Source organism: Coccinella septempunctata, chromosome X (genome assembly GCF_907165205.1).
Source record: "Coccinella septempunctata chromosome X, icCocSept1.1, whole genome shotgun sequence".
In the NCBI taxonomy this organism is placed as follows: Eukaryota; Metazoa; Arthropoda; class Insecta; order Coleoptera; family Coccinellidae; genus Coccinella; species Coccinella septempunctata.
In genome coordinates, this window is record NC_058198.1 from 3406425 (window position 1) to 3423518 (window position 17094).

General features: G+C 34.8%; 1 protein-coding gene and 1 long non-coding RNA gene across 5 annotated transcripts; one reads left to right on the forward strand and one right to left on the reverse strand.

Moving 5' to 3' along the window:
* Positions 1-258: 258 nt before the first annotated feature.
* On the reverse strand, positions 259-8034 carry LOC123321434 (facilitated trehalose transporter Tret1-like). Of its 4 annotated transcripts, none has more exons than XM_044909027.1 (4): positions 7673-8034; positions 4779-5045; positions 2404-2517; positions 259-1697 (listed from the first exon to the last, which is right to left on the reverse strand). In XM_044909027.1, exons 1-4 carry the CDS (start codon positions 7793-7795, stop codon positions 435-437), a joined length of 1767 nt encoding a protein of 588 aa, XP_044764962.1. In that variant the 5' UTR covers positions 7796-8034; the 3' UTR covers positions 259-434. The 4 variants fall into 4 exon arrangements, with proteins under 4 accessions (XP_044764962.1, XP_044764964.1, XP_044764963.1 ...); XM_044909029.1 differs by lacking the exon at positions 7673-8034 and adding an exon at positions 5579-5740; XM_044909028.1 differs by lacking the exon at positions 7673-8034 and adding an exon at positions 5115-5144 and having other exon boundaries at positions 4779-5072.
* LOC123321436 lies at positions 5168-12960 on the forward strand. The gene is made up of 4 exons (XR_006538860.1): positions 5168-5325; positions 7061-7314; positions 11820-12752; positions 12808-12960. It is a non-coding gene; the product is annotated as an uncharacterized LOC123321436 (long non-coding RNA).
* The last annotated feature ends 4134 nt before the right edge of the window (positions 12961-17094 follow it).

The following is a 17094-nucleotide window of genomic DNA, read 5'->3' on the forward strand; positions in this document are numbered from 1 at the left end:
AGGGAGCTTTCTGGAATAAACATATTTCACCCCATGAGCTGAAAATTTCAGGATGGGCTATGATTTTTTTTATTTCGAAGGGATGATGAACCAAAAGACTAGAATGTCAGTATTACTGAACTAAATAGGATATCTTTATTTCAGACTCATTCTAATTGGCACATGATTATGAAGGATATATAACATTAGGTACAGGATATTACGTTCGATATGTTATAGGAATTAGACGCTAGAAGATCTAGCCATTAATGGTCCAAATAAAATTTAAATAATTTATTTTATAAAAATAAATGTTCTACGTGTTCATAAATTACTCTCCTAAAAATTTATAAAATAGTAAAACTTGGACTAATCAATCATTCGAGTTTTATATATAAAATTCAATTTCGCTACTTGTTCATAAATTATATTTACAATTAAAACTTAACAAGTGATCAGAAAGTAGAAGGCAGAGGTTTCATGTTGGCTTTAGAGCTCATCCTTCTTACTTCCTGACCCGACATCAGTCTTTCAATGTCTTCGAGACTTTTTCCTCTCGTTTCTGGAACGCATATCACAGTGAAGATAAATCCTAATACGACCATTAGACCATAAAACCAGAATGTGTAACATGATCCTAGACTCTTATTCATTATTGGAAAAGTGGTGGTGACGACAAATGTGGAAGCCCAGTTGAAGGCGGTGACTATCGAAGCTGCCGGTCCTCTGATCTTTGCCGGTAGAATTTCGCCCATCATCAACCAAGGTATGGGTCCGAAACCTAACGAAAAACCTAAGGCGAAAACGATCAAACTGGCCAATGGTACAAAACCGTAGTCTGTTACGTCCATATTAGTGACATCCTTGAAATAGTAGTAGAAACCAAGGGTTCCTAAACATACGGCCATGGATACGCTAGAAATGTATAAGAGCATTTTTCTGCCAAGTCTGTCGATTAGTGCGTTCGCTATGAAAGTTGAGCAAACATTAACCACACCTATGATAATTGTGCAAATCTCCGGCTCTAAAGTAGACTTTGAGGCTCTGAATATTGAGGTTGTGTAGAAAATGACAGCGTTTATACCGCTGAATTGTTGGAATATCATCAGGGTGAGACATATTGTCAGCGGTTTGAAATTAGACCTTGTGAATACGTCGGATATCTTCTCGTTTTTCAACACTTGTTCCTTCTGGTTTCGTACTAAATCGTCGAACTCTTTGGTAATGTCTTGCTTGTTTCCCCTCAACCATTCCAAGGATTTCTTGCAGTCCTCGAGCTTATCCTTGGACACGTACCACCTCGGCGTTTCCGGAATGATCCAAATGAAGATCAGCAAGAAGGGTAAGGTCATTAGAACGGCTATTCCAGCCAGGTCCTTCCACTCTAGCACCATTCCAACTGTGAAGCACACCAGTATGCCGATGTTGCCGAGGGTGGTCGGTAAAAGGCCGAGGGTACCACGTACTTCCGGTTGGATGGTTTCGCCTAGATATACAGGGAATGTGAGCGAGGCAAAACCTACACCTACTCCAACCAGAGAACGACTGACGTAAAGGTAATAGTAGTCTTGTGCGAAATAGTTCACTGACCAAGCTAGCATTAGGAACACATCTGTTAGCAGTAGTGTCCATTTTCTACCGAAATAATCTATCGAAGGACCTCCTAGGAGCCCCCCTAGCACGGCGCCCAGTGGCATGAGTCCTCCAATCCAAGACATCTGCAACAAAGAGAAATATTCAATGACGCTCACTCCACAAAGTGGAAAAATTAGGGGAAGGTGCCAAAAATTTAACAATCTTACCAGAACTTGTTCGAATTGAAGTTAAGGTAAGTGTTGACATCAGTCCATATTGTCATTTCATTCATAAGATGTAAAAAATGAAGGTCCGCTAATCAAATGATTCATTCATTGCTCTTTCTCGTAAAAAAAGTACCAACAACTGATGAAGGGAAATGGTGTTGCAAGTAAGAATAAAGTTATCAGAATAGAGGATATAAATAATTGAAAAATTTTCAGCACATCGAATAATCCTATCCTTCGTGAAAAAATCACAGAATTTTTTTTTTAATCTTTTAGGACAAGCAAAACGTTCTGCCTGAATCTTTCATAGGGTATTTTTTCCGTTCATCTCAGAAAAGCTCATTTACTTCTTTGTTGCTCTTGTCGACGTTCGTGCGAATTGGAGATAACTTATAACGTGTCGAAGTTAATTATTTTCCATCTGAGTTTGAGTGGAAAAACTATAGATCGATCGCCGGTCACATCGTAGGACTCTTGCGTTAGACCGATGACGTTAGAATGGTGCAAGATATCTGACAAGTGCGGCAAATGTTCAAAATTTGTTATATATGTGATCTTCGGCGAAGAACTGATTAAGGTAATAATCACCCAGCATTTGAATGCATGCATGAAAGTTGCTTACCTCATTGTCGCCAATGGAGAAGTCGTTCCTCAGCGATTTGTCAGCAGGAGAGGTATATCCTGATGTGTATCCTACCAACATAGAAACCCATGATACTATGAGGGCGGTCACGAGCTGAAACAAGCAGGAAAAACAAACTCAATAAACGAAAACACCTTGTCACTTTTGGAATCGAACCTGCGATATCGTACATATGGCTTTTGGCTGTGCGCGCGGTATGATAATACTGACATGTGTGTCTGCCCGATTAAGAACCTTCATTACGAATATATCAATAACGACAGCGATCTAAATCTTGAATTGGCGACCATTAAAATCAATCGTTGTGTATCTATTGACAAAAATTGCGAGTACAGGATATCTTTTATCATCACCCCTCTCCGTCAGGATTTTATATACACGGCCTTAACTAATATTTTTTACGACTAAACCGCTCCGGTGATACTGACCTTAGCTTCGACGAACGGAAGTGATCTCCAACTTCCTTCGTCAACCTGCGTCGGACTTACCGTACGATAAGAACGGACATGTGGATCGTTGCTTAAATTTTGAAAGTTCGAACAATTTGCCGACTGCTTTTTGCAGAAACGATTTCGTCATTGTCAAGTAACTAATTGAATACATTCCAACTCAATGAGTTCAAACATTTATCGGCATATACAGGTTGAGACAAAGTATGAAACCAAGTTCCTTTGAAATATTTAAAACGAACAGGATTCTATAAACTGATGGCAACTCATCTGCTTTTGAAATATCAAATTATAAATAATCAAAATCTTCAAAAGCCCCTCGCTCAGATTTACAATAAGTGAAGACACTAACCTGAGATACAGTGCGGGTAACGCATACAACGTAAAACTTCATTTCGCACATAAACTCGACGTATCTCAAAACTAAAACTTCGAATATTAGCATGGTGAAGAGCTTGTGGAACTGAAATGAACTAGCTCCCCAAGCATAAGTAGCTTGGAATAATGGCATAGTATATCTTATCCCCTGTATACTCCAGAATTCTAAAGGTTTATCATTAAAAGTTACGATACTGTTAGAATACAATAAAATTATCGATATTTTATCGAGGAACTTCGCGGTATTCAGATATTGTGAGGAGTTCTCCCAGCACATACGAATGCTGGAGCACTTATCGTTTTTCTTATTCCTTTTGTCAGTACAACTATAATAACTCATCGGTTGTAATATCCTTTCACTATTGTCATTAGACAGCAATGAATCTTTGCTTCTAACTGCATCTGATGTCAATTGAAATGATTAATAATGCATGTATATTCAAATGCAATAATTATACCTGTATTGTCATGCCCCTTTTATTTTTTTAAATTAATTCGTCCTATAAATTATATATAAATGTACAAATGTTGGAAGGTATAAATGAAATTCTTTCATGTTATGGAGATACCATAGGATGAACCAATTAAATTTTTTCTCGAAGCTCATTTAACTCATCTTAACTTATTTTTATGATTCGAAAAGAGTTGAAACTGAGCAGATGGTAAAAAACCTGTATAGTTGGTGGATGAACTTGTCTTTATTTATGTAGAGCGCATCCGCCAAAAGCAACTCGCAAGTAGTTTCCACGATTTTTATAAATTACTGAGAGATTGTTTTCTAGAGGAATGCAGAAAAAATCAAAAATTATCTCTACGTAATCACTTATGTATATCTAGAATGGGTTTGAATTATCTTCTCCTAATAATTAGTATTAGCAACTGACCAGAAAATTCAGCCATATCCAATAATGGACAAATAAGAAATTGTTTTCCGTTGAACATTTTCAGAAATAATCAATTAAAGATGATATAAATAAATGGAAATGAAGAACTTATCTGTGAGACATGCAGCACGTATTTTACTAACATGATTCGATTAGAAGTATGTAATTTTTTGCACGCATTGCATGAAAATTTACGAATAATTGACCAAAATGAATGGAACTAGTACGTATACGATTACAAAGTCCGAAAAAAAAGATAAGTGTGCAAATGGGGATTTTTAACGAGGTAAACAATTAAAAACTTTCAAAGAAAAATTGTACTACCTGTCGATTGGCAAACTGAAAATTCTGAACAAACCAAGGCAATTCGAAGAGAAACTTCTTGAACGGATACATTGCCCGGAAAACTAACAAGTTCATCACAAATTTTCCTCAAGATTTCGAATCAATTCGTCTTGTACAAGTCAATATTACACGCTGAATACAGAAATCCACTTTTTTCCTCATAAAAGAACCGATTTCAGATATTATAATGAACTATAAATCCTGTTCGTTATTGCTATATCGTTTATTAGCTATTAAAACAAATGAGGAGGTGAACTACGGGTAGTAAAATGAATCCTGAATGAAAAAAAATATTCACCTGTTTTCCTGCAGCTCTGAATTTCTGGAGAGTGCTGAATGATTCCCATGTGACTTTCTGGCTTGTTGGAAGGGCTTCTTCTGGGTCTTTTTCCTTAGAGTTCAATGGTTCTATCTCTGGCTGCGATAATCTCAAATTTTCTTGTAATGTTGCCATTTTGCTCTTGAATAATGTGGCGCTCGATTGGTAATCCGAAAGATTTGTTGCAGTTGTGGATGCTGATATGGTTGGCTGTGTATATTTCGTGAAGAGCTGATGCCTATCGTTCTGAAAAATTAAAATCGCACATAAGACCTAAAAGACAAATGATAACCCCTATATTTACATTATAATGACCTCATTTGTGACCATTGATCGGCGTTTTGTGATTGGAATCATTATTTACATGTTATTGTAAGGAGATATCATGAGATTCGAGGATGGTACAATTATAACGTTTTAACAGTTTTCCTGAATTAGTATGAGATTCTCGCTCATTGTTATACTTGCATTGGTGCAGTGTAATCTTATGTACATTTGGGAATTGGGAAAGAACCAAAATTAGTAGGTAGGTAGTCGATGTCCTTTGTCCAGAACCATACGAGGCTATTCATTATTATTTATTGAACGACCATCTCCAAATTTGTTTATATTTGTTGTCAATCGAGGTCGCTGATAGAAAATTTTAAACATAAAAACGTCCGATAAGAGATTCCTAAAAATCTTTGAACTACTTAATGATTTCGCCCCAATTTAGAATTCACAATTCACTGCGTCAACCCGAGGGTAATCTTCAAGACGAACAAACACGTCGTGCTCACCAGAAGTTTTCAAAAAACATCTCAGGATACTCGTTCCAAAAAAACATCTGATCAATCACTGGCAGCGTCATAGCAAATTAATATCGAAAGGACACTTGCATAATGAAAATTCTGATCTGACGAATGAATAGTTTCTGTTTAAATAGATAGGTGCATTATTCCTGATGTAATTGTTCAAATTCAATTTATTATCACTTATTTATTTGGGAGAAATGCATATCACGTTTCTGGGCTGTGAAATGCTCGAAGATGCAGCGTGATCTTAGCCAGGTAAGTCTATTATAGACATAGGTATTTGATCTTTTCATTAATCTCTGATATTTAGAGTATTTTTCATTTATTTTTGCAATTTTCAACACTTATTGATTTTCGAGTGGAATTTTTTGCCTCCGCGTCCTCAATTTCTGTCACCTATCCCTAAATATTATTCAACTTTCTCTTGATTATGTATTAAAATCAGAGTTGTCGGGAAAATAACAACAATCCCATATCGGACTAGATAGATAAACGCATGACTTTGTGAATTGCGCTGGATATAATCCTGGCATGAAAACTGGCATTGGCATTGACATTGGTGAAACTACAAGTAGTGTGTTACCTTTCTCCCTCTTGAAAAACTCCCAATGAGTTATTTTTCAATAAACTACTCTTCGTAGTTTTGTTTTTCTTTTCAATCATCTGCATATTGGATGATGTATAAAGCACAAGGTAACCAAAGCAATTCGAGAAAAAATCTACTCTTCGTTCCAATCGATTAGCAAGTTTAGCAAGGTACTGAATTAATTTTTCCGAGGTCAGTTAGTACCTACAATCAGCTGGAATAGTATCGGTGGAACAAGTGAACTTAAATTTTTTTTACTAAAGAATGAGATGTTGATTTCCTGATACAGCTTCGTCGGAACAAATTTCTTTGTATCCACTGGTATGAATTATGTTTGATTGCTTAATTTTTTGTGGATCCGTTACTTTTTCACGAAGTTTCAATGACACAGTGGCGAATTGCGTGATGCAGAATGACGTATTTAATTAAAAACTGGAATTTATTAATTTTTATAGTTCGAAAATTGAAGAATTACTCAAGGTTGTGAAATTCCTGCTATTCAGCACATCGTTTCGTGATTGTGAATAGGTATTCACGAAAAAAATAAGCGAATACAAATGGAATTAGACTGGAAAATTGTTCATTTTACGGAAAAAATAATTGAAGAATATTCAGCAAAAGTTTTCACTACCTAATTAAATCGATCAGATTTCATTATAACTATATACAATTACAGGAATATTTCCCAAGAAACCTTGGTTTGATATCACAATAACTTTTCATTCAATATGGGAATTTTTTTAAGTCGGAGTCTGATTTGGAATAGAAAATCTCATACAAAGACGGAGAAAGGAAAATACGTGATATATCCATTGGAGAATTTTCCTTCTACATTTATTTCATTGAATGATCCGTTGATTAATTTCCCCATTTCTTCTCAGGATCAACAACCTCTGATGGATGTACGAAAATTGAATTTCCTAATTTAATGGGACATCGATAACAATGGGAGACCTCATGATAAATTGATATTCTATCATTAGCATATCAGCAAATTCACGTAATAAAGAGGAATTTTCCACAGTACAATGCGAAATCATGTGGAGCGGTACTATCCACTAAAATAGAGCGCTTGTGGACTTTTTCAAGACCTAGATGATCTTCCTGACCAACACGAACTCCTTAATAGGCATAGGTCAGTTAAGATGAAATATAAACAATGTGAGAGCTTGTGATGCTCAAGCAACTGCAATGCGTTCTCCATTTATGACTTTCAGGAATATTCTAGAATGCAGAATATACTTCTTAAATCTCAGAACAAGAAAAAATAATCGGAAAGCAGAGCAATATCCATTGCTCCATTGATTGATACCAGAAATATTTGAAAAACGTTATATATGATTTGAGTCAGATTAAAAAAAATGTTTCCTGAATTAAGAATTTAAAAAATTCACCCCCTTGATGGACAAAATGAATTGAAATCGCCAATCACTGTATAACAATACCGATATTGAATATTGTTGATGTTTGATATTCGAACTTTTCAAACTCACCCTTGATTTCTTCCATATTTGCAGTCTGGTGATCCACGTCTGCGGGGGTGTCCTCAAGCTGCGATCATCCCTCTGTAAATAATAGGTGGATTCACCCATACTCTCGTCTTGTATATCGCACATTTTGAAAAATCAGTCAGGGAAAAAAAATTTCAAATTTTTTATGAAGGCGAAAACATCAATCAAAAATTGTCGGCTAAAAATTTCAGTTCCGTTTCCGATTTTCAATCAGTTTATCTTGGAGACAAAACTGTTCTTTTATTCTCTAAATGATCAACTGTAATACGTTCACGGAGTTTTGACTATATATATATATGTATACCATAGACATAGGTATCTATATGTACGCGCGCGCGCCCGCTAAAGCTCATCACACATTCACACCTGAGTTGTGGATCCAATCCCAGGGAAATCTGAGCACCACCAATACTCTTAACCTCCACCACTCTGCAAGAATTAAACAAGGTCAGTGCCTCGCGTGGTTTTCCCCCGCGAATTCAAATATTTCAACATTTTTCAACGTGATGGAAAACCAGAAGGGTGCAATTTACAGTCTGCATGCGATCTAAGTGAAATGATCGCGCAGGTTTCAAATAATCGATAGTGTATATAGGGCTTACTGCAAGAAAACCACATGAATTTGTTGAAGAATCGAATCTTTTCACGAAAATTCGATATGAACGAATTTCAGTGTATTTTTACTCAAATTTTTTCATTGATCATTTGCCTCCGAAAGTGGATCAGGGAATGGTTTCAAAAATACCGCGAAAAATAATTTTTCGAAAATACCTCTGTCTGTATCTCAAAGTTTAAAGCTGCATGATTCTAGTATTCTCTGGACGAATGAAACAGTAGTCCACAGGCATTCTTAAGCAAACTGAAAATTTCTAGACGTGGATCTATACAAAACCAATTCTTCGATCCGGTAAAATCTCTACAATTAAATATTTATTTATTTATGGCATATTTATGGCTTGGAATCGCCTTGACGTAAAAATGATGAGACCTATTATTTGAACTGATTGAGCTGGAGTGGTCAATAAAGCATAAATCAAGTTAACAATTGTGTGGAAAGTTCTACAATAATATAAGAGAAATTCTCCCTTTCAGCAACTGGGAAAATCGAATGAAAAATCAGTATAAAATTACCAAGGTTCTTCGATATTTTTTCATCTTTTTGTTCTGGGACATCAGAAGAAACTTCTGCTGGTTTTATGTTAACCACGAGTGCTTCATAAGCGAAGATGATATTTTTTTCACATTTAATTAAATTTAATTGGTTCATTTATTTCCCTAACCAACACCAAATGATTTCAGTAATTACAAAATGTAGAAAAAAGAGAAATGATGTTTGCCCAGCCTAGACATCTAGATCCTTTGAGTTTAATAGATGAAATCTGAAGAATAACGAAGAAATACACTGGGAAAATCGTTTTCTACATTGATATCATTTTGTTTATTCCGAACACAACTCCTTCGGATTTGCAATGGAAAATTTTTATTGTTGTTTATGAAAAATTTTGGTATCGGTACTGTTTAAATAGGAGATTGAGTTCGAAGTGTGCCAATAAATTGGTTTAAATTCAGAGTAAGTCACGAATATAGTGACTTCGTTTCCTGTAAGATAAAAACAAAGAGATACACTGAAATTTTCCATTATAAAAAATACTGGCATTGAACTGGTAAAATTTTATCGAAACGATGATTGCTAGTGAAAATTTATTGATAATTCAAACCCTTATTCTTATGATTTGATATGAAAATTATTAAATTCAAGCAGATATTTTTCGGGAATAAAATTTTTTTTCTTCAAATCTAGTTTCCTTATAAGTCACAAAACACTCGTGTTGCCCTTGCAGTTTTGCATTTAAAAGGGTTTATGTGAGTAATGAAAAAAATCTAACAGTATTAATTCATGTTGGTAGATGGAACATGAAAATTAAACCATGTTTTCTGGAAATTCAATAAAATCTTTATTGAGGTGACCTATGTTCAGTGTGGGGCCACAATCAGGAGGGGTCAATGTAACAAAATCGCATCGTTGCGACAATTCAAAAGCATGACGATGATTTTCCAAGATGAATTTCCAGGTAACACACTATACTATCATATTGCATCATGTGATGATAAAAACTTTCATATCATTTCACACCTCTCGATTCCGACCAATGGGAGGCCTACACTCGAAGCACACCTCCGTTATCTCATCGCTCGTACGTTTTTCAAGAAGACCTTTTAATTCTAGGTAATTCCTTAATGATTCTACGTGGAACTATGATTGAGTCCAAAGTGCAGCAACAAAAAACGCTTGGAATTTCGCAACAAGGTCCACTATTACAAGTATTGAAAATATCCTCACTCCAACATTTCTAAATGAGAATTAATTAAAAGCAAAGTTGAAGTGGGAATAAAAATTAAAAGTTAAAACAAACGGAGATGACAAATTTCTATTAAAATGAGTAGTTGAGAGCGAATCTCTAGTAAAACAGATGTGTATGAAGTATCATTATGCCAATACTTATTTCCTGTTGTTTTCTTCCCTTGTATTCTTCCCTTCAAAGGTCCACTATTGTAAATTATTAATGCACCAAGAACTGGGAAGAAATTCACAATCTGAGCTGGAGTAATACTGTTGCATAAATATTTGTTTTCGAAATGAGTTTGGGTAAAATGAACTTAAAAGGTCACATCTAATTGTATTTATCCTAACTTTGAATACAATGGAGAATGGCCCATAATTTTTGCAAGGAAATATACGCATCTATTGGTTCGTTATTTCCTTTCCTAACATCTAAAGATGAAGTAACATAAAAAGCTATTTTCATGGAGTTTCCAGTTGTTTCTAAACAACACTTTTCAAATGACCCCACATATAAACTCCAATAGTGCTAAATCTGTCGATATAGGGGCCCTTCAATAGAACCCAAGATTTTCAGATTTGACACCATTCGACTTTTTCTTGCAGTCTCACACATGTTTCACAACGTTCAGAAAATGTTGAAGAAGGATTCCATGGCATGAATGTGGATTCATCTTCATTATTTGGAACCTTTGATAATTAATTGGAATCAATGAATAATTTTTTGTGATTCAACTATTTAATGATCATTTTCACTTGAAAATGGCTCACTCCATTAATTGCTGTTTGATCCCCAATCGTTGCCAATGATGAGAAAAATTCCAAATTGGATCAATTGGCATCAATCAACGATTTTTCTTTCGTATGAAGCGTCATTGTGTTTCCTACTGAATGAAACCGATTATTCTTTGCAAGAACTCAATATTTCTGAATTGTACAGGTTGTTATGTGACGAAACACGAAACCAGACTACGCAGTAGGAAATCTGATGGATTATGGATTGCAAGACGACAAAAAATATGATATACAACTAAATAGTTTTCTCGAATTTTGTTCTGATAAAAACAAGTCATTTTTCCATGGAATTCGTGTGTATCCATATTTGAGTAATCCCTGTGAAGAGTTTCATTGATAACTACTAATACTTCAACTCATTCATTAAATTTCTAGATATATCTATTCCCATTCAAGGAACTCCTAAAAAGTTATCTAGATATTCTTTTTCGTTCAATCGATAGGACTGATAAAGGCTTTTACTATTTGATAAAAGCTACAGGATGAGGAAAACATAATTTTGTATCGACGAACTGAAGATATCTAAAATCTTTCTGCTTTTTAACTATTTGCCCCAATCAATCCTGAAGATTCATTACCAAGATATAAGAAATAATTGAGAGTGAAATGATGCGGATTAAAAACCACTGTGACGTCCTTGGAACTGTAGTTTTCCTTGATTTTAAAACACACGTTTTTATTAATACAACAATTTGCGATGCTGACAAACAATGGTACCCAGAAGTAATTAGTTCCCAAGAGTCGATCCTTAATTCAGTGTTTTCCGTTTCGAAAAGAATATATTGGAATTTTTGATTAAAATCGTAGAGATTAACGGCGTCTTGATGATATGGCACTTTTTAATTGTTAAGGCAGAATCGGTGGCCAACTTTTTATCACAATTAATGGAGAATATTAGGTTCAGTTCTTTTTCACCGAAATTACTCAATATTTATACATACTGAATGGATATTTAAAAAAGAGAATCTGATTGATTTTTCTTCCTGTTTTCAGGGATAACTCATTCGCAATGTTATCCAGCTTCTAGAAGAAACGTTATTTCAAGAATAATCAAGATATCGAAGGAGAGAAAGAGCCAGATGGGAAATGTGATTGTACATATGACCTGTATAAATATTTACGAATGATGAGCTACTCACTGAGGAGCAACTGGTACAAGTGTTGTATGCCTTTGGTCACGTAGCCATAAAGTGGTTGGGACAAGAATTTTCTCCCCATATATTGGTTGGGAAAGTAGAATGATCATTTGAAGCATATGAAGGAAAATAGTAAAAAATACGAAACATATCAAACAGAGGAGCTAAATTATTTTTTCAATATTCTATCGAGTTTTTCCTGAAGAATGACCGAAATTTCCAGCTTTATCGTCAATTCCCAGTAGAATGCAAATGAATAATAGTTCAATAGGACCAAGGCTGGATGGGAACACGTACATTCGAAGTGTTTCATTGACTTGCAAAAACGTTTTTGGTTGATGCAAATTCTAGGACAGGCTTTAGAATTTTCCAGCAGAACCTGGACTAAACAAAAATGATACTTTTTGTAGTCTCCCTCAGTTTCCTCAATTTTAAAACTTTAATATACTTATCTAACCCAAATAACGAGTTTGTTATCGGAAATTGCATATATAGTTTCCTTATTTCCTATCATTGAGATATTAATAAATATATCATCTTTGCATATGGGGAAAAAAAATCTCTTCCAATTTCAACTTTTGAGGTAGCTATGGAGAAAGAAATATGGTATATGGTACATCATCAGCACTCATCACAGTTCTATAAAGCGAGAAGAGATACCTAATTGTAATTTTTCATGAAACGTTGTTTGGATTTTTTCAATAATTAAACCGGATATCGAAAAAAAAGTGTTCAAAGGGACCCGCGGACAATTCTTCCTTTGGTAAATACTTCCTGCTCAAAGCGTTAGGTAGGTATATCCTGGAATTGATGAATATTATTTCCTAACGATTTTTACCTTCAAGTCGATAAGTTCACGAGGAAATTGATGTTATTGCGCGATTTCATGGCCATGTTTAACATGCGGATTTTCGAAGGATCTACAACTAGGATAAAAGTGTTAAAAATGGATGAAAAAGTTACTCAAATGAAGAAAAGTACAAAGAAAATTTCTCCATTACATGGAAAACGAAAAACTCCACACACTGATATAAAATAGAAAATAATAATTCAAAAATGACAGGAAGATTGTGATTGTGAATTTTTGGACGCTACGAAAAATGTGGCATGAAAATGTCAAGAATTATTATTTTCCCAGCTATTAAAATTCTGAATTAAAGGCGCAGGGCAAAATGTATCAGGTAACATGGATTAAATGAATTTTATCGTTAATTTTTTCCATATTGAGGTTAGCAGTTAGATAACTCTTTTCTTTCAGTCGAACTGGATCTTCTGTCCAAAGTATTCTTGAGTTCATAAAGTTAGTACCTCTGAATACGTGATGGTTTAGTTTCGAAATAATGACTACGATCAAATCTGCACGTATGCAGTTCAAAAACCGACCTTTCAAACTGTATTGAGTTTGTAAAAGATTGAAGTAATGCCTAAATGCATGATCTAAATCATTCAAATTATCCCAAAAAATTTTATTTTCATGAACACCAAATATACTTTTCATCAGTCTGGAGGTCAAAATTTCTAATTTATGGTTATCATATTGAAGGGTTTTCGAGTGCATTGAATTGGAGAGTGAAAGAAGTGATAACTCTAAAACTGAAGGCCTGCTTTATGATAACTTTTTCGTTTTTATTATGGCGAACATTCATAAATGCTTTCGGTCTAAAAACACTAATTACTGTATATGAAATGTATGCATTTAGCATCCTCTCTTTGAATTTTCAGTTATTAGTTGATTTGACAGACATCCCATCAGATCCAGTTAGTTCTCTCGACAAAACACCTATTGATAATAAATAAGCATATGTTTGATTGGCAGTTTATTTTAATTTATTAACGAAGCTCTACCATCATTGTCCATAACTATTATTTATGATCGTTAGCTATATGTGGTTTGTTAAATACAATAATGGACCATAAATAATTTCTGCATATTTCATATACTATCCTAGCTCCGATGATAAAACGGTTTACGATGCAGCTCGATTCGAAATAATGCATGTGTGACATTAAAAGATAATGGATTTTTTTCCTAGTTCTTATTCCTAATCGTAAATTTATGAATCCTTTCTGTAATTCAACGCTGAATATTAGGGAGTTATAGAAAAAACGACGTGCGCTCCTGTTTGCGTTCACTTCTGAAGTGGTCACCCATCCAGCTGCTGACCTCTCCCATTGCTGATTATCTTTCCCAGAAAAAAATCATTTTTTACATTTTTTTCAAAAATGAGATTTGATCCAGTTGAAAATGTTCGAAGTTGGTGGAATCTATATCCAGTAGCTTGCAACTATTCGTTACTTATTTTTGTTCCTCTTCTACCTTTTATTTTATGGCAAGTTCCCCTTATGGCGAATTTGTAATACATCGAATTATCTGAGAATGTTAAATTCTTGTACAATCCACTATCTCGTAGTGGAAGAACTGTGTATTCTGTTATTCGAGATAAGAAAATGAATAATTGGCAATATACCTATGCATTCGCTTGTTCTGCGTTGCTGAGAGTGAAAATTTCCACAAGGACATGCATGTCACAGTTTGAAATCCCTTTCTTTTTTCCGCACAGTCCACAGATCTCGATCAAATGGAGTATTCCATTGAAAAAAGTCATAATTGAAAATTATCTGCTAAAATATAAAATATCTCAATCGGAACCAGTATAATTTTAATGGTTATTGGGCCTTCAACAATAGACTGTAAAAATTCATATTGAATATGTTTCCACACTACGGAGGGTTTTGACAGAGACAAATATGTACATCAAATTCACGTCAGAGATAAAAACCTGTACCAGTTTTTGATGCTGATGCAATCCAAATCGCTCATTGCGTTTTTACGCTCAAATGTGGTAAAAACTGTTTTATTCAATTAGCAAGTAGGTTGGCTTTATGAAGTATAACAAAAATATTTGACCGGACAACAAACAACGCTGATCTGATTATATGCCCAGACTGTTTTGAATTACGAAAAAATTTTGTAACCGGTATTGCCTGTCGAATTCTAAAGGGGCTCACACACGTCATGACCAGATGTGATGTCCACGCTTATAGGCTGAAGAACTAGCTCAATCTTTTGGTTTTTTGTTCGAGGAGCTTAGATTATGAATTATTCTTGGCTTGCATACGAGGAAAAACAATTTTGTACTAAATCATTGAAGATTTCGAACCACTCTAGTCTACTAAAATGTATGTAACGTATTATATTAGTATTCGAATTAGTCCAATTTGCATGCTAGCAATCCTTCAGAACCGTTAAAGGACGAGGTAGACCAAGATTGCCCAAGGTGTACTATGGACACCCTGTATAGTTGATCATGGGATATTTTCCAAATCGTGATAGAAGATCGAGCAGAATCTGTTTGTGCAGAATGATTCAACGAACACCGGCAGTGCCTGGCAACCGGTTAATTATGAAGAAAGTATAAAATGGAATGTTGCTCAACAAAGAGGGGTGTGCAATGAAGCCAGCCAATAGGAGTCGCACGAGCGGACGAGCCTCTCTAAAGGTCTAAAGTCCTTGGGAAATTGCTGACATTAAAAATAATTGTCGCTTGAGTTATATTTAGCGAGCCGATTGTTTTATTGTTTTCGTTATGGATGCATCGACGTCAGTCGTCAAGTAAAATTTTAAACAAATTTCGTTAACGAAATCGCATGGTAAAATATTGCGGCCTTGATGGTTTTGTTTGTTTAATGTGTTTCGCATTTCTTACTGCCAATGTCGCCTGACGTTATGACACACCTCCGTTTCTATTATCAGTTCAATTATTGATGATAACTTTCAATTGAAATATATCAATTTTCTTGGGTTTACTGTTGGTTGTTTCGAAACAATTCAATTGTGACTCGATTCACTCAATTGATTTATATTCGACGGAATTCAGGGCCGTCTCGTTCTTTTTAAGAAACGCGAACAGTAGAAAAAAATATTTTTTTCTCTAGAGAATAAAGAGAGGACATTATAAGCCAAAAATTTATATAAACGAAAAAATTCTACTTACTTACCTCAGACAGTTCTCTAACTACACAAACACCTACATCCCTTGGGAGTCTTGGGACCCTTAGATATCCCATTTTTCATTGAGGGAACCTCCCTAGAGTATAATGTCCAGAAGGATCCGCACATTGATCCCTGCAATTTTTTGAGTCCTTATGAATGAATTTGTTTCCAAAAGCATGCCTCGACCAAAGTCCTAGGGATCACCCCTATAGTGGTGAATTCCAGGGCTATCCTAGCAATATACCACAATATAAGAGGTTAATATACAAAAATATTAGATGTGAATCCTATGAATGTAACATAATCAAAGTAGTTAATTTCAAGGATGTAACATCCAAACACACCCTTGCTAGGGTATTCAAAAGGTTGTACCATAATTCAATAAGGTAATTCCACAACCTGAGGATGTACCATAACACAAGCTTCGTGATAGGTTTTAAAAGAATACAGAGGAATATTGGAGTCCCTCTCTGTAAACTTCGAGAAGCTTTCAATTAGTTACTTGTTTACTGGAAAATTCACGAATATCCTACTAATATGAGTGAAGTTCCTGCTTCATAATCTGTGATGGACTTTTGGTATAGTAGTACAGAAGGCATTCAATGAAATTTCCCACTTATCGATTTAAAAAAAATCAACTATGAGTCAACAAGTGGATACAACCAACAGATTATTGAAATGATGAGGAATTGCCAATTGCTGCATATTTCATTTCCACGAGTTCAAAAAACACATGGTAATTGTTATTGGTGGCAAATTTTCATTGATAAACTTCCCAGTTGTTTCCGTTCATTCGTTGTTTGTTCTATTTTTAGAAGATTCAATATTTATTAGCGAAAATTAATCGAATCGGAGTTCATTCTTCTTGAAACAATTACATAATCAAGAATTAAAACATGTGTGATTGCTAGAATAGATATAATTGGGAGCTACGCAGAACACGTTTTCGTATAAACAATTAATTTTTTCAGAGGTCGCGCAAAATTGAACAACAGAAACAATATGCCGTGTGATCGCATCCGTGAACTTAGTTTCAAGTATATGTAATTGATTGAATATTTTTCTCGTCCATTATGAAAAATAATGCGGTGATGATATAATCTGAAACAACAGGAAAAAACTGTTGTTACGGATCCTT

Coding starts and splice junctions, on each gene's coding strand:
- LOC123321434 (XM_044909027.1), bottom strand. CDS start 7,795: ATGTGCGATATACAAGACGAGAGTATGGGTGAATCCACCTATTATTTA. Junction 5,046..7,672: donor AAATATGGAAGAAATCAAGG/GTGAGTTTGAAA, acceptor TTAATTTTTCAG/AACGATAGGCATCAGCTCTT. Junction 1,698..2,403: donor TCTCCATTGGCGACAATGAG/GTAAGCAACTTT, acceptor TCTTTGTTGCAG/ATGTCTTGGATTGGAGGACT.